Consider the following 23,839-nt stretch of genomic DNA (forward strand, 5'->3'; position numbering starts at 1 on the left):
TTTTCTTTATGCTGTTCTGGAGTTTATTTTTTAACAGTGTCATGGTCACCATCAGCTCCACTTGTCTCAGAGTAACACATGGTATTTCAATAATTCTGTAGGACTGCAGGCCTAATTCTTTTCTTTGGGGCACTGTCAGAATAGCTATTTTCAAGGTTTCTTTTTCCATACAGCGGTGGCATCCAAAGTTTTTAACCTTCTGACCCCTTTAGGTTGAATCTACATCATGTGTGTATGCAGAGCTCTGCAGGAGGTTGCATGATTGAAGTAGTTTTGGGTTCATAAGACACTGATCCAAAAGAGAAGACATAATGGTATTGAAGAGATTTATTTGTATCTGTCCTAGTATTCAATTAGTCATCTTTTATGGGTCCCACTAGCTGAGAAATATTGCTTCTCTGGAGAGCAAACAACAAAGACGCAGCGTGGGACAGTGTAATAAGTATTTTATTGCATTTTATAATGCCATTGTCAATAATTAGTACAGATTACATGCAACTAGATCTACTGTACAGTTTTTTATTGTCTGCATGGACAGACACAAGAAGATTCAGGTTACAAATACACAGATATATGTGTGTGTTTTTATACAGCATGAAGGAAAGGGCAGTGACTGGCATTACATGGCTACCCGGGGTGGAGGGTCAGAGAGCTGGGCTCCACTGTCCATCTAAAAGCCACCGCCCAGTCCCTGTCCCCGCCTCTTCCTCGGGTCACACTTTCATAAAACAAAGAAAACAGAACAAAAATCAAAGGATAAAGAGAGGTAAACAGGTAAACTGAAACTAAGAAACAATTCAGAGAGTCACTGCTGAAAATGTACACACATTCCTAAGGTTTAACCGAAGGAGAGCCAAAGTGGTAGTTCCATCTTATTCTGGCTGTCTACGCAATAATACCGTCAGGCAACGCTCCACTTTCAGAGTCCCTTCCCCCTCACACGACACCTCAGAACTGTCCAATCACACGACAGGATTTGGGCTCCCTGTGTCCTGTGAGTCAGTCAGCAGCCAATAGAATGCAAGCTGGTCCTACAACACCAGAAGGTGGATGTTTGAGAGACGACAGCTGTCGGTAAAGGTGATCAGAGATGCCATTGGAGAGTTTTGGAAGTAGCTCGGTTTTTGTTTGGTTAAGGTTGTGGCATTAGTTTGGTTACAGTTCAGGAGTTTGGACTAAGCAAATGTTTGCTTGCAATGCCTTTGGTTGTCAGAGGATGAGCTACATCTCTCAGAGCCATTCCACATTTTGGTATTGAGACAACAGCTGGGGGATGAGTATCAAAAAATCAAAGCACAAATCAAAGTGTGTGGCACAGCGACAGCCCCATGGCACCTGCGAATGACTGACAGCTCTGCAGGTCGGAGTTCAGCACAGGAATGAGAGGGGTTGGGGTCAGAGGGAGCTGGGACACATATTGGCACCTGAGAGGACCAACAGCAACACCTTTCAAAAGCTCTGCGTTTTTTTTTTAAAGCAAGAGAGGGGCTACATATTCTGACATTTTTTTTCCTTGTTCTCTTTTTCTTTTTTTTTGTAGTTTTGGTCCTGTCTTTGAGAAAAAAAAGTCCTTCTGAGGTATCAATACATGATGAAGTACTTCTTTTTAGTTTGTTTTCCATTTGTGTTTTTTTTTTCTTTCCTTAAAAATGCATAAATGCAGTACAGAGACAAAAAAGTATCAAAATAGACCTAGCTAAGATAAATATACAAACAGGTGTTACCTAAACCACAGATCTAACTTTTATTCTTTTTGTTTTTTTAGAGAGATAATACACTTAAAAAATCAGCGTCCCAGACGTTTTATGAAGAACTGAAAAAAAAGTGGAAACAAAAACAAAAAAAAACAACTAATAAACCAAGATACCTGCAGCACTTAGTATGATAAATACATATACTTCAGCATTAGCAGTACAGTATAGGAATCAGAGCTTTACAATAGCTAAAACAGGTGCAGAAAGAAATGAAGAGAAAAATCAAAGGACACAATGAGAAAGAATGCCCTGGAGAGATAAGTCAAGCATTAATATACAAGATTACATCATGTTAAGCCAAGCTGGAGAAAGAACAGAAGTGTTACATGGCGACCTGTGAACAATCTACATCTTTATAAAACAGCTTTGTTTACAGGTGTACCTTAAAGCATGAGTCGGAGATCATTTATGTTCAGTTTGCAGCAGTTCCTCTCGGTTTGGATAGAACTAGTAGTAGTGATGAGTTTTATTACGTGTGTTAATCCTCTCAGCGTCTCTGTGAGTGTTTTGGTGGTGCGGGTGCTGCTGTGTCGTGGGGTCTTTGGATATCTGGATGGTCAGAGCCTCTGTTGCACCAACCCATAGCCCTGCGTCTACGCTTCTGTTACACTGCTTTGTGTTATTTCACCGATATATTCTGCCAGTCATCAACCACCAGTTTGTCATGAATATGCACACGGACAGTTGGGAGGCTGTTCACATAGCTCAGTGGTGCAGAACGATGGTCAGTGTTACACAGCTGATAGAAAACTTCTCATATATAGCGAACACTTCACAGCACACTTTGAGACATCGAGAGTGCTTAAAATGTAGTTAAAGGAGAGGTAGTCATTTTTAAATCCATGGAGAGTGAAACGTCTCTGTGTTTTTTGGGCTCGAGCAGATGTATCAGGGAGTCCGGATCTTTTTTCTTTTCTTCTTTTTAAGTCAGTCATACAGTAAGTTAAACAACAATTTTGGCATTTATTATTATTATCCAGGAAGAAAGGAGGAGAAAAAAAAAATATCAAAGAGCGTTCAGTCTCCCATTGGCTATGTGTTAAACCGTTTTTTTTTTTTAAAAGGAGGTAGTGTTATTTTTGGTTTTTATCTTGTTTCAAGATGCCAGTCTGCTGCCACTTTGTACTCAGTTAGAAATCAGTCTCTAATGTGACAGGAAACAGTCCTGTGTGAACACAAAGTCTTCAGAAAGCTTCTTTCATGAAATAAGAAAAATTGTCTGAAGTGCAAGAGAGAGTTTGAGAGAAAGTATGAAAATATGAACCAAACTTTTTGACTACATGATGTCCCTTGATCGTGTATTTCCCTCTTTACTGTAATGTGTGTTTTTAGGGGGGGAATAAGTCCTTCTCTAAAGAATGTTCTCTTCCTGCGTTTAGATCAAGAGGGTATGTTCTGTCTAGATTGACAAAAACTAGTTTTAATTGTGATCGTGTCAGAAAAAATCCAATTTAAAGACAAATATTTTAAATATGTACTTAATGTCTTGTTAATCATGTCTCAGATTTTAAAGATACCTAGATTTTGTGTTCAAATGCCTCAAGAGTGCCTTTTGTTTTTCAGTCCTTGGTTTGTGGGAGAGACAGGGTTTCACCTCTAAGTGCTTTTCATTTCTTTTCTCTTTTCATGTGTTTCAGAGGAACTGTGCGAGGTTTCTTAATACTCGTTTTTTGGCCTCTCATCTAATGTGAGTCACATGTAACGGCTTATCTTGTAAAAGCTTTGATGTCTCCAAATTCTAGTTCGCTTTACACACTTTGGTTTTTGGAATGGTCAGCACTGTAAGTCATGTAAAAGAAGTTCAACACAATAGTTATATGAATACAATAATAAGAATTCAAACTCCTGGTTTGTTGTCTTTTGGCCAATTCTTCAAGAAGACAAAAAAAGAAAAAGGAAACTCAAAAAGGGCAAAATAATCTACAGGGTTTTTGGTTTTCTACGTATTTCTTTGGTTACCTGTAACAAAAATAAAAAGGAAATAGGCAGATAATAGATTAAAATAAATGTTAAATTTGGTATGGCACTGTAGAGAAAAAGTAATGCTTTTATGCTCACAAAAAGCGAAACTAAATAAAAATAAATCTCACGTGCTATTCCTTGAACACAAACTCACACAGTGAATCGCCGAAAAGCTTCTAAACAGTTACTATTACAACCATAGAGCCTTGAATCCAAGCTGAGCAGAGATGCCGCTTTTGGTGTCCCACAGAAAGAATTCCTCCTCTTTTGTTTTTTCATTTGGACTCAGTTCCAGGCGGAACCTTTGTGGGCCGAGGTATTCTCCAACTGCAGCATTCATATATATATTTTTAAAGCATTACTGATATTTCTCAACTAAATACACAACCGAAAATAAGTGAAGGAGAGAGAATTAAAAAAAAAAAAAGGAACAGCTGTTGAATAATTCGTCTGGGTAATGGCAATTTTAAGTGCTATTTTTCAGATTTCTTGCCTGCTACACTTTGGACAGAAACGGAAAAGGGCAGAATTAGGGGTCAGGTATCACAAGTTGGGACAATACTGCGCTTTTTTTTTCTTCTTTGCCAATACTCATTTGGAATGGTGTGAACAGCCAGAGTAAATCAAACAAAAATTACAATACAAAACAAAAACAACAGCATCCTTAAAAAAAGGTATGTCAAAACATAACACCACCGTGGAAATATTGATCCTCAAAAATAAAACAAAGATAATAACGTCAAATAAAAAAAATAAAAAGGAAATGACAAAAACTACCACACATTTTTTTCTTGTTATATTCCATAATAATGAACAGTTTTCTATTTTTTTTTTCAAAGTCACAATATTTCTGTAGACGCGTCCTCCCTCATTTCGCTCTCTGCTTCCTCTCGTTTTTCGTCTCAAAGTGTTTCGTCTCTCCACCCGCAGACAGTGGGGAGGAGAAGGACAGCAACAATTGGTCCTATTCTGTCTCTTTTTTTAGGGATGGTTGGGAAGGGATGGAGGTGGGGAAGGACAGTGTGTTCTTTTTTTCTCACTTAGAAGCAAAGAGTTTAAAAGATGTCTGTCACTATGTCTCTCGCTGGGGGGGGGGGGGGGCAGAAGTTTGGAGAGGGAACAGAGCCATGCCGCCTCTGTAGGGTCAGCATCATCTTGGACTTGGAGACAGAAGCCTGCTTTGCAGAGGTGTTGGAGCACTGTTTTGGAGGTAATCTTTGATAGCACTCTTCTTTCTTGTCTTGAAGACCAAATTTCTAACCAAATCAAAGAAAATTAAAAAAGCAAGTGATTGACTCAAAGAGGGGCGGGAGACGGAGAGGTATACTGCACAGTCTCTGTCGACTGCTCTATATACACATGATCCTGTGTGTGTCTTTCTTGCTCACACACTCTTGTCTTGACGTAGAGATAAAAATGTTAGCCGGGCAGTCCGAGGCGACAGTGCGGAGGATGGTGTGTGCAGAGTGGTGGGGCGAGGAGGAGAGTGTGTGTTCAAACATCTCTACATATAGGAGGATTCAACCAGGGTGAAGATGACACATGGTGTATGAGTGTGTGTGTATGTGTGTGCGTGTGTGTATGCATCAAGTGGTGTTACACCTCTGAGCCACGTGTTTTTAAAAGAAACACACGGAGGTAAAGCAGTGCTCCACAGCTTTGTTTTTTGCGTCTGTAACAAAGGTCATCTAACCCTGTGTGGAGTTTCTCAAAGTCGTCCTTGTTTGCTTGCATTTTCTCAAAAAACAACAAAAAAAAACATTCTCTTTTTCTCTCTTTTAAGTGTACTGTAGCTTTGTTTCCTCTTCACACTGACGAGAGGGCTCAGGGGGTTTTGGTCTGGCGATGTCGCATCCCTCTGGTCCTTTGTGGTTTGGTCTTACTCAAGCTCCTCGGTGGGGAGATCCTCCTCCAGGTCGCGCTCGTCGCTAGGCAACGCCATGCTATGTGTGACGCCGGCCAGGAGAGACACAGGCCTACTGTCCTCCTCCAGGTCAGTGGGCTCCTCCTTCACATGCACCGGGTGGCTGGAGGGGAGAGCGAACAGCTGTTAGGAGGCCATGGACAGAAGTAAAGAGGTAGAAGCTGATAGTAGACTCTCTGGTTCAGTTACCAAAACACAACATTTACTTTCCCTTTCATCAAAAGTGCTGTCAAAGCAGTTTTGGTTTTCATTTTGTATCTGGTGGGAACATCTTCAAATTAAAATGGAAAAAAGTATCATATAGAAATATATGGATATTTAAAAAAAAAAAAAAAGACAAAGCAAAAACTGGAATTATGATTTATATCAATGTTGTTTTTATTCTACCAATAACTTTTTTTTTTTTAGGTGAAACTTGAATTTAAAAATGTTTTGATTTTGTTTGTTTTTAGGGAAAGGCTTCAACTTAAAAATGTGATGGGTTACCACAGAACTCCTCCTACTGATCACAAATATTTTATAATAATAACTGTATTTATTATTATCTATATTTTCATTGTTATATTAACAGAACACGTTAAAAAAAAAAAGTATTATTATGAGGTGATGTTGTGAAGTTTGTCAGCTTGTCATACATCCAATAAAAATATATTTTATTATCATTGTCTTTAAACTTACATTAATCAGAATGTAGAACACATTGACTTGCAGATAAATATGCGATTATAAGTCAAATACAGGCCTCGTTTGCTCTGCCAATTAGATACACATTTAAAGCAGTTTTGTGTAGTCTGCTCACAACTTTGAGTTTGTGTCCTCACACACCTGTACTGTTGAGGGCTGAGTGTGGGGCTGCAGCTTCCGTTGCTGTTAACCTGCTCCACAGTGGAGCTGACATCATCGTGGCCCACGTGCAGCATGTTGAGGCTGGCGGCAGAAGGAGGGCTCAGCATGGAAGGGCTGTTCAGCAGTGACAGACTGCTCTCTGCCAGAGCCGCCTGCACAAACAAAGAAAAAAGAAAGACACAATCACAGTTAATTCACATTTTAATTCATCATGTCACATGGGGTATTTTAAGTTGTTAAATTCTGTCCAGAAAATGACCTTTAAACACAATAAGTATAAAATGATTATTTATGAATAATATAATGATCAACATTAGTTTGTAAGTTGACACTAGATGTTAAACAGGAGTCACAACTTTAATGTTTAATGGAGGGATTTCTTCTGTATGAGGCACATTTAAATCCTCTAACTTGTGCAAGTGAAACCACTAGGGGGCACTTATATACAGTACTTTCCCCCCACTGTGGCTTGTGCTTGAACATTAAACATGCAGTCCCCAAGTGTGTGTGCGTGTGTGCCTGTGTGTGTTCACATGAAAGTTTCAACAGCAAGGCCAAGCCACACGCTCCATTTAAACACTGTGACACATCAATGTCTGCCGAGGAGAAAACAAGTGAACCCACAGGGAGCAGCTTCGCATCCAGCTGTTTGTACATGAGACAGGTTCCACACACTGGAGACTAAGACACTCACCTGACCTCCCCTCTCACACAGGAGGAGGAAAAAAAATACACAAAAAGCACCGGCTCAGAGATTAAATTTCTGGGGACAGGCGATAATTTTATGCAGTAACCTTAATTGACAACTACTTGACGCTATAAATCATCTCAGCTGCAAAAATTGCATGTGAGTGTAGAGGTTTGGTGTGTGCGACTGCGTAGGAGTGGAGGGATGTCAAATTGTGTGTTTGTGTGTGCAGAGGTGGGGGGGTAGTGCATGTGTGAGGAAGTGAGGTGGGAGGTGAGAGCGTGTTGGTGTGGAGAGGAAGAGGAGGCGAAGGAGGGTGGGGGGGGGGGGGGTGTGGACGTCGTTAGGGAATCTGCTAATTATAAGAGGGAATTGATATTAGTGCCCTTGATCGTGATTGGCTGCTGGACGTGTATGAGTGTCTGTGCGCGCGTGTGTGTGCGTATTAGAGAGAGAGAGAGAGAGAGCGAGAGAAGTGTGGGATATGGAGGGCATTCCTTACCTGGTAGCTGGCGTTTAGGGATCCAAAGCCCAGGCCTGAAATCATGTTTTTCACCAGAGTAGGACTTCTACAAACACACAGTGAGAGAGTGTGTGAGAGAGAGAGAGAGAGAGAGAGAGAGGGGTGAGAATCACAGCTTGAGCACATATGTGAAACGATGTCACCTCAGCCAGAGTACAAATCTCACTAATATGTTTGTTACAAGTAGAAACACACACAGACTGTAAACAGATGCTCGTATGAAAGTGTCTCATATCTGGCGTGCAGGTGTGTGTGTGTTTGTGTGTAATTATCCCCGCTTTTCTGGCGGTTGGAGGAGAACATCTGTTTACACACGCTAACAAGGTTTTTTTTTCTCTCCTGAATCTCACACAGCTGCTTACTAATGGCGTTAACAAAGAGGGAAAAACACACACACACACACACACACACACACACACACACACAAACTGTACATACATAAACAATAAGCCGGCAGCTGTTTTTTCTTTTGATTGCTGAGTTGGCCTCTTAGTAATAATAGAAAGTCCATTTAGGCAATCATAGTGCCAGGACCCATAAGCTCACACTCACATCAACCTCAACTATGCACCAAGAAAACAAGAAGTGTGATGTAGTGTGTGTGTGTGTGTGTGTGTGTGTGTGTGTGTGTGTGTGTGTGTGTGGTGTGTTCACCTACCCGGTCATCTTTGGTGGTCTCCTCTTTTGGTATTCAACTTCATCCACAGTCCACACAGCTCCCTTCACGTTCTCAACACGGACAAAACATTTGTGCAGACTCAGGTTATGGCGCACAGCATTCTGGGAAAAGAGAGAGAGAAGAGGAAGATGTTTAATGTGGTCTTTTGCATGTTAAAAAAAAAAAAAAAGTTGGATTCATGCTGTGTATTAATAAACAGTGGAGGCTTGTTTATGTTGCTTCTAATTAGAAAAAACGCCTCTTTTATGTCCATATAAGGGCATGAGACTGCAGGGCCATGTGCACACAGCACACACATGCAGAAGTAGCACTGGAACGAGAAGAGAAGTCAAAAAGATGTCAGGAATGCCCAAATTAAAATCTTCAAACGATCGCGCACTGGATGCAAAGTCAGAAATACTGAGTGTAGTTCTGAAGAAGTTCTAAAGTAGCGCTGTTTAAAAATCAAAACCCAAACAGGCTGATTTAATGACATGATATTTAGGAGCGTCAGAAGTGGAAACAAACACTAGATAATAACACTAGTTCAGACAGTGCTGTCATCAGAGACGGTGTACATCACCCTGTAATCAGAAAAGAACTCACTCCAGATAAATTAAAAAATCATAAATCTTGATAAATCTTTCATAAATGAAACAAAAGAGGGATACTGGAAATATCTGCTTTGTCTGTTTTTGATGGAAACATAAATGTTCACATTCTAAAATGTGAATCTGTAAAATGATGGAAGATGTGACAGATTTGATTTTTTGGAAATGGAAATGCTTCTTAATTTAGCATTGTACAGTTAAGATCCAGCATGGAATGATTGAAAAAAAGCTGACCATCTTGAATGATCACGTTAATGCACTCAAAGTTCTTTCACAGTAACATATCAATTTTCCCTTACACAGAAGCACTCACATGTGTATATGCTCTGGAGTGTTCTTAGCTAAGAATAAAAAAACCTGTGTAAGTAGGTGTTTCAGAACAACTTTCAGAACGATTAGTGAATGAAGCCCGTTGCTTTTCCAGAAGCAGTAAAGTTACCGTTAAAGTCATGTGACCTGAAGATGAAAAGTCTTATTTTATTTATCATTTTAAATGAACACAAGCTCCATATACAGCAGTTCTCCAGTACCGTTATTTTACCACTGAATTTTTCTTATCAGTCATCATCAGCACACACACAGAAACACACACAACCACAGGCACTCAGACAGGCAGGCACACCGCTATCTCCGTCTCAGCCCCCCAGGGACCGGCCTCCCTTTTCATCTGCTATTTGTAGTTTGTTCATGCCCAATTTCATTACCAATTTTAATTCGTCTATAATTAAATCCTGCATATTCTACTCTGACACGCTGTTCTAAGCCGAGAGGGAGGGACAGGCCAGGCATGCATCACTCCTCGCCGTAATTACACACGCAGACACACACACACACACACACACACACACACACACACACACACACACACACACACACACACACACGCATACACAGACACATACAAACACACACACACACGTAATTACAAAAGCCATAATCAGCGGAGGAACCCTTTCTCCCTCGCATCCCCTCAACCCCCCGAGCCGTGATGCTAAGTTTTGTAAATGAGTCTGACCCCAATCTGCGCCCGCCACCCTGACAGTGCAAACACACACACACACACATACATACACAAACACACACAAGAAGACACACACATAGCCAGACACCAGTGCTATTGCAGTGCTATTTTGCATTCGTCTCCGTGATGAAAGCCTAATTCTCCCAGTTAAAACATTAGCAGTCATTTACAGTGGGTCACAGCACATGTGCCACTCATCTCCCTTCCTTTTGGCTGAGGCTGGGGGGGTGTAGGGTGACTCGAGACAACATTTTTTGGAAGAAGGGTTGAAATATGTATTGAAAAATATCAAGAAAATGAAGATCACAGTCGTCACTGGAAGCATAGAAATGTAAGAAAAATATTTGAATATTGTAATCAGACATCCTTGTGTGCTGCCGGATGCATGCTGGGATAGGTTACTCCAATGTGACCCTACATATTAATATTTGTGAGAAGTTAAGATGACAAATAAATGAATAAATAAAGTATTTATAAAGGGTGGTGGATGTTAATCCTCCTTTACTTTAGATCAGAAAATGTTTTACTTAGAATAAGTAGAAGTCCTGCATTAACAAATATTTCAACATGCTCAGAGTATGTAGGCTAACACTACAGAGGCCATCTGAGTGTTTATTATATCATTTATCATTTGATATGTATACCCAATGCATCAATGTGTTATCTCACCGCTTAAGTAGCTCAACTTGGTCTTGATTTGAAGCTTTTAAACACCGTTTAGCTGTTTAATTTCTGACAAAGTATCACATTTGATTAACTTATTACTGTAAGTGCTTCACATGTAAAATCTTCATCTCCGAAGAAGATCGTAAATTGAGCTAGAGAAGCGCTGTGATGGAGTAAGAAGAATCACTTTTCTTGGGTGAAAAATACAGTGAAATAGAAACACAGGTTATAGATGCACTTACAGAGCTTTGATTGCATTTTTATTTTCATTTTATTCTATTGTCATTTCTTTATACATGGAATTATTAAACTCAAAAGCGGTTGATCTTCAACTGCTTTTCAGGCAAGTTAGTCAAAAATGATCTCCCTTTAGGCCTCTCAGGCCTCACACAGCACCTTTAACTACCACTCAGCTCTCTATTCTCCCCTCTCCATCATCTCTTTCTTTTCCTGTCTCTCGTCTCTTCCTCATCCTCCGTCCCTTCCTCTCTGTGATCAATGACTTCCCCCTCCCCGCCACTGCTGCTGTCCTCATGAAATATTATGGCTTATTAAAGGACGTACATCTCTACGGCCCTATTTGACTCTAGGAGCTGCTATATAAATACATAAGGCCAAGCCGAGCTATATTTAAAGGTCTGCGAGGCCAACGACACAGGAAGCAGACACCAGGCATTAATAGTTAAAATTCATAAAAGTAAGATGAGGGGGTAAAGATATTCCTGGCAGCCCCGTCTTTAAACCTTCTCCACTACCCTCCCTTCCTCCCTACATCATCATCATCACCCCCTCCCCCCCCCACCCCACCCCCACCTCTCCTTGGTTTAGGGTTATTAGAGGAAGGCTGGATCTCTCCTCAACCCTCCCTCCCCCTTGTCTCTCTCGTTCTCGCTCCTTTGCTCTTTCTCTCACTTTCCCTCTCTCTGGAGGAACTGAGACTCAAATTAGTGCGAGGTTTCTGCAGAAATGGGTCAGCACCTACAATGGCGGATCAGGCCAGGTGTGTGTGTGTGAGAGAGAGAATTTAGAGTGTGTGATCATGGGTAGTGTGTATAAGCAGCTCTGTAATGAGGCTCTATAACGGTTAGATGTGACTCTGCCAGGCTAAGTGGGGCCGACTCTTCATGTGTTCAGAATAGTTTAGGATAGAAAGAGAGCAGGTAGTAAAGTGTCTCATTAAGGACTGAAACAGTAAATAACTTTCAAATCAGTCACATCTTAGGAAGCTGAGAAAGTCAGCGTTTGAAATTGTGTGTATGTGTTTCTGTTTTTTTTTTTTTAAGATTTATTTTGGGGCTTTTTGTGCCTTTAATAGAGAGATAGGACAGTGGATAGAGTTGGAAATCAGGGAGAGAGAGAGTGGGGAATGACATGCAGGAAAGGAGCCATAGGCTGGATTTGAACCTGGGGCGCCCGCTTGGACTATAGCCTCCATACATGGGGCACGCGCACTAACCACTGTGCCACCAGCGCCCTGTGTTTCTGTATTTTTAACTTAAAGCTTTGATTCTAAATTTAGGCGTTCAGAGTGAATCTTTGTTTTTTGTAACATGAGGTCATTTTACCCGATGCAACTGTTTCAAGTAAGCCCACTAAATCTGCCTTCAAATTTTGTTTACCTTACTGTGGTCTCAGCTGGCATCTGCTCTGGGTTAGGGGGCTTTATCAGTGGGCGCAGACCATAATTAGTTTGCAGTCACTTAGATCAGCTTTTTAACCAGTCACAGTAGTATAACACATCTCAGTGCTCTGACTGCATCAAAAGCCACAGTCAAAACTTTCACTGTTTTAAACATGCTGCTGCTCATTTTGCCACCGTCTAAACAACTCCCATCTGGTTTTCTAAATGGTCGTGTCGCCATCTTCCATCAATTGATTCTCAGGTTTGTTTAGGCAAATAGTGAGCGTGGCAAGTTTACATTAAAGTGGCTTTGAACGTAGAGAGTGAAAATATTAAATACAGAGTTTATGTTTAGTTTTCACATTTGAACTGCATTAGCTAGATCTATTCAATAAAACAACCTAAGGAGGATGAAACATAAGTAAGAGTGTGTATATTATAAGCTTTTACCTTCCACGTGGCTGTGTTTCTCCTGAAATAGGCAAACTTTCGCGTAAACCAGTTGTAGATCTCATTTAGGGTCAGCTGTCTGTCTGGGGACTCCAGAATAGCCTGAGGACGAGAAAAGACAAGGGTTTTAGAGAAGAACATTGACGGAGAATAGAAGTAGTGAAAGGGATCCCCAGGAGACTCACATGACGTATAAGAGAGGCGTAGGTAAAGGGAGGCCTGACATCAGCGTTCTTGTAGAACTCACAGTTCTGAGCCAGCTCTGAAAGAGGAAGGACAAGTTTGAACTAAGCTGGTGACCGTTTCTTTATAAAGTTATGAACTCATGTAAAAATAAAGAACAAAAGACAAATACTATTAAACTGCCTCAATGATTCATAAACACAAACATTACATTTATATGTGACCCCCCCCTTCCCCTGCACATCATCCCCCCACCACTCCTCCTGGTCATACACACACATCTCTCATCCACCTGTATTATTGTATTATAGTATGTTCATATCACCTCAATAAGTTATCGACCTGTACAATATGTCCATATTCTGTTTATTATCTGTAATCTAGTATAGCATGCTCACTGCACCTTAATATGTATATTATAATCTGAAGAATATACTTATATTTATATTTATAGCATCCCATTAATCCACCCATCCATATATACCCAATAATTCACATTTATTTATTTTCTTTGTAAATTCTGTAATTACTTGTACATAGCACAGATTGTTGCACTTTCTGCTTATTTGCACTTCTGGTGAGATGCCAAACCTCATTTCGTTACTCTATCCTTGTATATGTGTAATGACAATAAAGTTGAATCTCAATCTCTATATGTGAACAGATTGAAAGAGTTAGAAATGTGTCAAAAGAAACTAAAATGTTTACATTTATCTTCTGACTGAAAACCAAGTGTAAGCTCATTTATTTCATAAAGAATCGTTGAGCGCTGATTTTCATCTCCACCCCTGCATAGAGTCCACATTTTCTCTTTAAAGCTAATGATTTATCTTACATGCACTCAAAGCAGTGAAATACTTTTGCTATGTAGAGATGTGAATAACTGAATGAATGTGACTCTTCTCAAATCACACTTTATAATTCATACTTATTTGATGTGTGATAGTAAAATGTGAGGCCAAAGTGAACTTCTTTTGAAAGAAAACCAAATAAGAGTGGAGCAACTTCACCATCTTTAAAACCATGAGTAAAGTAATGTGTGTGTTAAAAACATTCTTTTTCTCTTGCAGGGAAGTTTGTTTAGAAAAAAACCCATTTAATTAAAGAAATAAAAACTTAAGACATAAACACATGAGTCTTTAAAAACATAACAAGCAATACAAATGTCCATTATTTGACAATAGGTAATGATAAGACCATTATAAGGATCGGGGGATCATGTGTTACCTGAGGCGATGGGGGTGCAGTACTTGTCGGAGTTGCGCCTACGTATGGGCCCGACGCCATGCGTGTGGGAGTGGGAGTGTGTGTGCAGGCTGGAGGAGCTGATGACTGAGGGTCCCTGGCGCAGAGGCGTGATGGGGGCAGTGGCCGAGGTGGGGGGGTGAGGAAGACCCTCTGGGTAGGCATCAGAGTCCCGCTTTAACAAAGAGCCACTGGAAGCCAGGTTCAGCTGGAGAAAGGCACACATGCAAAGAAATAAGGACAGTTCATTCAGCTTTTCATAGTTCTGCTACCTGGTTTAAACATCAAATCCATGCCAGCCTGAAAGGAGGAGAAACTTTATTTAGAAGTCAAACGGATTGGAGAGAAGTTTTACTGCGGTGACATCAAACAGAGAGTTCTTATATGACTAGTGCTCCCCACTTTAAAGCTTCACCATCTGCTGAGTGCTGCTGCTGTTTACAGAGAAGCATCATCTACACAAGATAGGATCAGGGTCAGGTGATATCAACGCATGAGACGAGGCTGGTGTGTCCCATATGGAACAGATCTCTTCCCCGGAGGGTGAATGTCTATAGTGAACCCCTGCTCTGAAATACAGAGAGCACAGAAATGAAGCACACAGAGCAGAACTACTGTTGGGCAGAAGTCGACTTTTTCTTTTCAAAGCAATGACTTTATACTATTTAACCTCAAATGGTGTAGGATGCAACATCCAAGAACTATCCAATTAATATTCTGAAATTATTATTATAGTTTGTATCATTGGTTATTAGATTAATTGCTGTTTGATTGTTTCATACTGTATTTTGTTTCATTATGCTTTCCTCTACTCTGATTCTGGGGATGATGTTACAAGCAAACGTCCTAATTATGGGATCAATAAAGGTTTTCTTATCTTAACTTTTCTTCCACTTATAGTCACTAATACTGTATACAAAAATAGTCCCCTAGTCATTTTTTTCTCCTCACCATTTACTATATGCACTCTGCATTCTTGCACAGAACCACACACACTTGCGCACACTCAACATATATTTATACACACAGCGCTGGCTGCAATTAACCCTGCACTTACAAATACAAAACCACACGACAGCATGTTTGTCAAGAGGGAACACACATGCACTCTGCGGTGGCGGAGTCTTCACGGACCAATACGGCCAATTAGGCAGAGCCTCATACACACACAGGAAAAAAAAAACACAAACACACAGAACCAGTACTCCCAGTCTCTCTGGGACAGCCGTTTTAGAGCTGCTAGTTTAGGACTAATTAAAACCACTGTATGTGTGTGTATTTGTGTGTGTGTATGTGTGTTGTCCATATGTAAAATGTGTGAATCGCCTTCTCTTCACTTGGCCCTCTCTGTACCATTTAAAGCTGACTAGAGGGGGCGGAGCTGTTTAACAGGTACTTCATTAACGCTGCAACCCTGCCACATCACCACGGCAACAGTCGAACCCTGTTAATTGAGGCCAAGCTTTGTTTCCATTCCTGAGGCCCCTCCCCTGCACCTCCTCCTCCAATCCCTGACCCCGAGGCACGTCTCCAGTGGTGACAGAACACGCCTCTTCCTGATTTCCCATTAGATGTTAATAGCAGCTGATCCCCCAGCGATCAACACATCATCCAGACACACAAACACACATACACACACACACACACACACACACACACACACACACACATATATATTGCCACTCGGCTGCACCCATTTATATCCCTTCAAATTAAGACACTCTGCCTCTAATTGACAATTAATTTCAACATCTTCATATTTTAATAAGACTCCTCGTCAATCTGAATAATGAAATATTCATTAGATACCTAATAACAGCAGCACAAGCCAGTGTGGACACACACACAGACACATGCACACAATCACACACATCACATCAAATTCATCTGGCTTTGTCAGCACACACTGAAGATTCTGCGTTAGACCTCTTTGGTTGATCTCTCTTTCTCCAACAAGCAGAGAAACTAAAATGTTTAAAATGCTGAATACAGCTCGGGCACAGTTTTGATGTACCAAAGCTGGAATATTCAACGTCCTTTAAGCAATAAAAACAAGAAGGATGTGAAAAGCTTTTGGATATTAAATACATATTAAGAAGAGAGAGAGGGAGAGTAAATAAAATAAAATGACAGAAAAGAACATTCAAACAAAAAGAAAGACAAAATGTAGTCCACTTGGTTAATAAATGACACATTAACCCTCACTGGTCAATAGGGGGCGTAGATATCAAGCTAGACAGTAAGAGTGCAGAGAAAAATCCCAAGAAGGTTTACTGATATATATACTCATAGATTGAGTGTTTTTAGATGAATAAGGGGTAAGAAAGTCTAAAGGTTAGAGTAAAGAAGAGATGGTCATGTGACTTGGGGTTCTAGGGTCACAGTGTGTACTCACAGGTTGGTTAAAAGGCTTTGGCTCTGAGGGGCGCATGTGCAGGTGGGCCATCATTGCCTGAAGTCGCTCGCTCTCTTTCGCCAGCTGTGAAACACACAAGGATGGATATCATCATGGGAAAAAAAACACTTTGCCTAATTTCATAACCCTTAGATTGATATTATGTGATATTGACACAGAATTACAATTACAATTACACCTCGGGGCAGAGAAATGAATATGAGAGTCAGTCGCCTCAGCACCCAGAGCCCTCTCTCACACACACACTAACACTAGCCTGCAGACACACTCGTCCCCATTTGACATTGTTAACTTTGTTTAATGTGTGCTGTTACAGCCTGTGGAAATGCCCGCATCCTGCATGTGTGTTTGTTCAGGGGTGCTGGCGAACAAACGTGTAGCCTGGAGAAACAACGGATCTACACTGAGACTGATAACTACATTAACATACTCAAACACAGCAGCGACGTGCAAATATGAGACATTTAAATACAGCGACTGTGCTGTTGTCTATGTGTGTGTGTGTGTGTGTGCTGTGGACTGCTGAGGGATGAAGTGACATGTCAGGGAAAGAGAGAGAGAGAGACAGCCGTCCTGATGTGATGTGACACCAGCTGCCTCTCTGTCACTTTGTGTTCTCTGGTGGTGGCTTCAGGGGCCACGGCTAAACGCTGTTTACTACAACCCGACACAATGCTAACCCAAATGCTGGACACAAAATACACATGCAGTGATGAAAACAGGGTGCTCAGTTTTAGAAACAATGTCGAGGTGTGTTTTGAAGAGGCTCTCCCTTGTGTTTTCACTTTCTGTGTAACTTTCCTTATGCACTGTTTGAGAACAGTGTTTCTCTTCTTCTCTAATGTTGGCATTCTGCGTTCGCTGGAGAGCATTGAGATGTTTCAAGAGCATTGCGTGCATGAACCACTTTGAGAACAAGAGAGGCAGCCTGCTCCTCTGTTTTCTAGCTCTTGTCTCTCTCTCTCTCTTCTCCCCTCTCAGCACTCGCTTTCTCTTTGCTGGTGACCAAAGCAGCTTTATAATTGGAGCAGTGATGGCAGCTTCCCTGCCGACTGCTCCTTTTAAATTACAAGCTCCACTGCTCTCCATAAACTCTGCCCTGCTTCAGACAAGTTACTGCCATCGACCGGCAAAAAACAGTTGTTGCTTCTTCATTTGTTAGAAGATAAGATGTGTGTGTGTGTGTGTGTGTGTGTGTGTGTGTGTGTGTGTGTGTGTGTGTGTGTGGGTGACTCACCTGTATTTCCAGCTGCTGAACCACCTGCATCTGGACTCGGCACTGCGCAGTGCTGCGGTCATCTAGGGCGTGCTCATTGTTCAAGTGCCTGGAGGTGATGAGAAATGCAAAGGGGATCAACAGTCAGTCAGTTATGGGAAATAACTTTGAAGAAAAAAAAAAAGAAAGTTATTCAAGGATGGTTTCTAGGTTACACAGAGTCAACATAATCATCGTTTAATCAAGTCGCAGAAACTTCACTATGAAGTAACAGAACTCTGCTCTTTCACTTTTATTAAAGCTGAGTTATGAGCTGTTTGAGTGCTACAAAAATAAATCCTAATCTTGGGAGTTTATTTTGTCTGGTGAAGGACGCAGCAGCTGTGTTTTTGTGTGTATACTTCACTGGTGCTCGGTGAGCCCTGATCCAAGACAACCACCTGGATATGAGCTCATGTGTTATCGCACAAAGCCTTATCTTATGAAGACTTTCTGTGAGCTTAACTCCACTCATCTTATTAACACTTGTGCGCATGTGTGTGTGTGTGTGTGTGTGTGAGTGTGTGTGTGTTTGTTTCCTCAAATGTGGGAGGACCCGGGACCTTCTGATCTTTCCCAGCCCACCCCTCCCTGTCTCCCTTCCTCCATCCCTTTCTCTCGGCTCTGTCATCGCCAAGGTTATTCACAGGTTGCCTCTGCTTGTCCGGTGTGTGTGTGTGTGTGTGTGTGTGCTCATGCATATCCTAGTGTGAGAGTGCACCAGTAGATCAGAGAGAGTTTTCCGTTATCCGGTGGCGTTAACAGTTAATCTGAGTAATCTTCAGAAAGCCACTTGTATGTATGTTACACAAGTAGTTCTGTGTATGCATGTGGTGTGTGACTATTTATGTGTGTGTGTGTGTGTGTGTGTGTGTGTGTGGGTGGGTGAATGTGTCTTTTAGAAAGCAGAAAGTTAGGCAACATCAGGCCAAGACCAGAAATTAAACAAAAACAATGATGTCATTGCGTGGCTAATCCAGGCAGATAGACGGCTCAACACAAGTGCACGATAATAATAACAAAAAACATGATCTCACCCCTCTCTCTCTCCCTCTTTCTTTCTCTCTCTTCAGCTAAGTCTCCTTTCTCCTCGCTCACACTTCTGTCCAGTCTCATCTTCCCCCGCAACAACTCCCAAAATGCCAATGATTCACACTCATTCCAACCAGACCCCCCCCCCCCCACCCACCCAAAAAAAAAACCTCCTCTCTCTCTAAAGTCGGGCCATAAACAGTAGCTGGATTTTTTTTCTGGATGTGTCCCGACAATGAGGCTCTGTTTACTCCTCAGAGTGCTGGCAGACAAGGCTTTAACCCACATTACAACCAGCTCCTCCGACCACAGCCAGAGTATTATACCAGAGGACGGGGGGAGGGAGGGAGGGGAGGTGGGCAAAGAGGAGAAGAAAGGGCCTGAAATAGTGGAGTGTCTCCCTCCTCTGTTCTTCTGCGCTACCCTTTTCCCCTCCTGGGGTGATGACTAAGGCTAGCTGGAAGCTAAGGCCTGTCGGACTGACAGCATTATCTGTCACTGCCTTTTTTTTTCTTCCTTCATCTCCTTCCCTCTCTTACACACAAACACTCTTTCACTCTATCAGTCCCTCTCCTTCCATCAGCCCTGGGGCTATGTGAAATGAGACACCAAACAACAGCTTTCCTCTCCAAACTTTCCCAGCCTGCCTGCACGCTTTGATCTGACTGTCCAATGCGGTTACTATCACCATGCACACTTTTATTATCGTGTGTGTGTGTGTGTGTGTGTGTGTGTGTGTGTGTGTGTGTGTGTGTGTGTGTATTTCATCACCCGGGCTTATTAATATCCCCACTGTTCAAACACCTAAGAGTTCCACATAGATAATGAGGGTGTGAGTTTGTTTAGGGCTTCATTAAGTGCTTGTGAAGCCTTCGTTAGCAGCCATAGTGCCGATGGGGAAGTCCACTGTAGTGTATGTGTGTGTGTGTGTGTGTGTGTGTGTGTGTGTGTGTGTGTGTGTGTGTGTGTGTGTGTGTGTGTGTGTGTGTGTGTGTGACAGAGGAAGAGGTGGCAGAATGTCAAGGCCAAATTACTGCACCAGCTAACCAGAGTGACTCCAGAAACTGACAAACATTCTGATGGATGCAGAGCTGGAATGAGTGAGAGATACGTTTTGGGATATTTCTGTGTGTAAACAAAATAATTTGGATGTGGATGAGCTCATTAAAAAATATATATATGCAAAACACTGTCGACAGCAAAGTATAGGGGTTTTAGTGGTTGAGTCGTTTGTCTCTCAACAGGAAGGTTAGGGGTTTGATGACTTAACCCCAAGTGGCTCACGCTGCTTCGTCGGCGGTGTATAAATGTGAATGAATGGGATTAGCTTAATACTGATGGCCACTTTACAAAGCAACCTCTTCCATCAGGATGTGAATGGGTAATTGTCACATGCAGGGTCAAAGCGCTTTGAGTAGTCAGAAGACTAGAAAATCACTATACAAGCTCGAGTCCATTTACCATTTACAATGAGTGACACTCCACATTTAGCACAAACTGTAGCATCAATGTGCTTGCCTTGTCAAATTAGTAATTAATAAATGCCAAAATAAGAGATGAATTGAAGGAGAAGGTGGTGACTAGGTGTGTAACACAACACATTTGCACAATACCTCCCAAAATGTAGCAGTACGCAGATGACGCTGGGATAAACATAAGTATAGGATTTTGCAGTTCGTTTTTGTGTGATGTATAAAAAAGAAAAGAAGTCTCCTTCTCTAAGGTAAATATAAACACACCGAACAGCCATTAAAAGTTGTGTAAATGGAAAACAGCCAATAGTGACTGTTTTCCAGTCAGGTGTGCTGGTCAAAACAAAACCTCAACCACATTTTCTGCAGTCTAAAATATACAATATGCAGGCATATGAAGTCAAAATAACTCAAAGTTTGTGTGTCTGGTGCGTTACTTACTTGATGAACTGTCCCATATCCTCGCACAGTGCTTCACAGCCGGGCCACTTACATTCTCCGTGGCCGTAGAGAGGATGGGAACCAACATGTTCCTCGTGACTGTGGGAGGACAAACACACAAAAAATGATAAGTATTGAAGTACTTCAATCATTCAGCAAACAAAAAGCAGTATGAGAAGTAACGCTTTAATAAGCCACGCTCTCACACTCAAACACACACACATGCAAAGCTAACTGCAGCAGCAGAAGCATCACTACAGCCATCTGAGTTTGGTTAGAAGTCATTAGTTTGTACAGTTCAGGAAGCCAAGTGCAAAGAGAGGAGGATAGAGCAGAGTCGGGTCAGTTACAGAAGCCAGGCAAATAAGGGAATCCTTCCAGCAACCTCAGAGGCTCATTCTCTAAGTCCATGACCTATCTTTCTGTCCTTGGCATATGTCTTATGCATGCATGTGTGTGCGTGTGTTAGTGAGTGCTGGTGTGTGTTCTTATGTTTCAGGAGCTGACACAGAGTCGGCACAGGACCAACCAGCCATGACTGATTGGTGGCGGCTGCCGTCATGTGCTGGTTGTTCTTTTGTGGTGAGCCTGTGTGTTTGTGCACGTGTGTGTTTTTCTGTGTGGGTATTTGTGCATATTTATGGAAGTGTATGTGTGTATTTGTATTTGTGTGTGTGTGGTGATAAAAAACTGGTCCAGGTTTTGGTTTGGGTGAAATAACTGTATTTGTGCGTGTGTGTGTGTGTGTGTGTGTGTGTGTGTGTGTAGCAGGTCCAGTAGCAGATGTGGTTCAGACCTGGACCGTCGCCTGCAACTGCTGTCTCCACATATATTTACATGACTGTGTATGTGTGTGTGTGTGTGTGTGTGTGTGTGTGTGTGTGTGTGTGTGTGTGTGTGTGTGTGTGTGTGTGCACGTGTGTGTGTGTGTGTGTGTGTGTGTGTGTGTGTGTGTGTGTGTGTGTGTGTGTGTGTGTTGTTGCTGGGATGGGGATTCTCCCAAATCAACATCAGAAGGTTGTCTAACAAAAACCATTTGTCTAGCAGATGGAAACATGTCTCTCTCCTTCTCCCTCTCCCTTTTGCTTTTTCGCCTTTTCCTGATCATATGTGCTGGCTGAGGTTGGACCCGGTGTGCGCGTGTGTGTGTGTGTGAGTATGTTGTGTGTATGTTGTGTATGTGCTGGCTGTGGTTGAGTCAACTCAGAAGCAGCTCAGACAGCAGACATGACAAACTGTTGGCAGCCACATTCTCCTCCACATCAGCCCTATATTAGCTTAGCAGGCTAAATCGCTAAAGCTAGCTGCTTACTCAAGACTACTCTGTTTGGGATGTAGCAGCCCTGTGGCTTATACATGATTGTGTGACAACCAATAATCTGGATGAATCAAGCAGTGAATCAATGATTAAGGACTCTGCAGACTGTTCAATAGTGGGTCTATTGATCCCACTCTTGTCCCCTCGTTTGTGTGTGTTTGAGTGTGTATGCGCTACTTACTGGCTGCTGGGGAGTTGGCTGCCTTTGGAGTAAAGGGGGACATGGTCATCGCCGCTGTCTGCCTTGGTGAAGGAGGATATCCATTCAAACAGTCGGGCTCTTTAAGACGGAGACAAGCCCATGAGATGTAGACACGGCATCACAGCCATGGAATAGCAACAGAGTCCTCAAACATGCATCTCTGATCACCACAGTTAAAAGGAAACGTATCTCCTCAGGAGAGAGAGCCTGCATCCTCCATCCTTTCCTCTCCTCATTTGTCTCGTCTCCTTTGCTCTCCTCTTTTCCATACTATACTGGCATGTAGTTGACAGCATACTGGCAGAACATACTGAACCCAACACACCTCCTATCAAATGAGCTGAGAGACATTTACACCCTGGTGATGTGTGATATGCTGCAAGTGCATGTTTTGTACCTTTGTTTATGTGCGTAGTTATGGAAGAACAGCTAAAAGTTGAAAGCCCGAAAATGACATAGCGATAATGTGTGAGTAAGAGAGGGACTACGGCTCACACAGAGAACACACAAGCCACCTAAACGTGGATACTAGAAGCAGTCGACATACTGTACATCACTGTACCTGTCTCTCTTTGGGGTGTGGCTCTGTCCGTTGATCAGGCTGTGCAATGGGATGTGAGCGCTGGCAGCTTTGGGGAAGGCTGAGGTAGAGTTGGAGCTGTTGGTGCTCAAGTCCAGGCCCTCGGCCTGTTTCAGGGCCTCCTCACTGCTCTGGATGCCCGACACCTCCTTCCACAGCTGTTGGAGGTCTGACGGACACATTGCTGAGGGGAAAGAACACAGTCACACATTGTTTATTTAGGACTGGGTGTCATCATTTTCACGTTTGATGCAGATTCGATATTTGGATGAGTTCAGTTGAACTAGGATATTCAAAACAACATGAGACCATATCTGCATTATCGCACACATAGACCTACTCCAAATAATGTGATTTCATAGAAAGCTGCAACTTGTCAAATCTATATAAAACACCCATGCATCTATTACAGTTTCTGGAAAATACTAAGGGTAGGTCAAACTTAAAGATATCAACTATTCCTCCATATTTAATATATATATATATATATATATATATATATATATATATATGTATATATATATATATACATATAATCTCTGTCGGCAATTGCTGCTGTCCATCAGCGCCACTGTTCCTGTCACTACCACTATTTATCTGAACAGGGTTGGGGCACACTTTGAGTTCTTTTAGTTGCAGCTTTGTTATTTCTGCTCCAATTTCACAGTAAGAACGACGCCTACAAACGCCATGGCCTACTCCAACGGATCTCATAATGCATGTACACAACAGGCACGCACGCATACAGCCACACACACATTTGCACATTAGCACTCACACATACACAGACCTTGCAGCAATCCAAATATTATGTCTGCCTTGTCTGCATTCTTTTGCGGTCCCGCCAAAACAAAAGTTCTCACTCAGGAGGAATGAGGTGGTGTGAGCATAGATTTCTGTGCTTGTGTGTGTTTATTATCCAAATAAACCAGACCAATCTGAGAACACACCCGGAGAGTGAAAGTGTAAAG

The 23,839-nt window shown here is 41.9% G+C and overlaps 1 protein-coding gene across 4 annotated transcripts in view; it reads right to left on the bottom strand.

The window, feature by feature from the left end:
- Window positions 1-429: 429 nt before the first annotated feature.
- foxp4 (forkhead box P4) overlaps window positions 430-23,839 on the bottom strand; it is a 93,904-nt gene continuing 70,494 nt past the window's right edge. For all 4 annotated transcript variants that reach the window (XM_065954550.1, XM_065954551.1, XM_065954549.1 and 1 more), the window contains 12 exons: window positions 22,851-23,052; window positions 22,268-22,366; window positions 20,769-20,867; window positions 17,806-17,893; window positions 16,548-16,631; window positions 14,135-14,360; window positions 12,910-12,986; window positions 12,725-12,826; window positions 8,356-8,477; window positions 7,677-7,743; window positions 6,466-6,638; window positions 430-5,743 (listed from right to left, as the gene is read on the bottom strand). In XM_065954550.1, the coding sequence (XP_065810622.1) occupies window positions 5,596-5,743; window positions 6,466-6,638; window positions 7,677-7,743; window positions 8,356-8,477; window positions 12,725-12,826; window positions 12,910-12,986; window positions 14,135-14,360; window positions 16,548-16,631; window positions 17,806-17,893; window positions 20,769-20,867; window positions 22,268-22,366; window positions 22,851-23,052 (1,487 nt within the window). In that variant the 3' untranslated portion in view covers window positions 430-5,595. The remainder of the gene's footprint in view (window positions 5,744-6,465; window positions 6,639-7,676; window positions 7,744-8,355; window positions 8,478-12,724; window positions 12,827-12,909; window positions 12,987-14,134; window positions 14,361-16,547; window positions 16,632-17,805; window positions 17,894-20,768; window positions 20,868-22,267; window positions 22,367-22,850; window positions 23,053-23,839) is intronic.

This window comes from Labrus bergylta, chromosome 5 (assembly GCF_963930695.1).
Source record: "Labrus bergylta chromosome 5, fLabBer1.1, whole genome shotgun sequence".
Classification (NCBI taxonomy): Eukaryota; Metazoa; Chordata; class Actinopteri; order Labriformes; family Labridae; genus Labrus; species Labrus bergylta.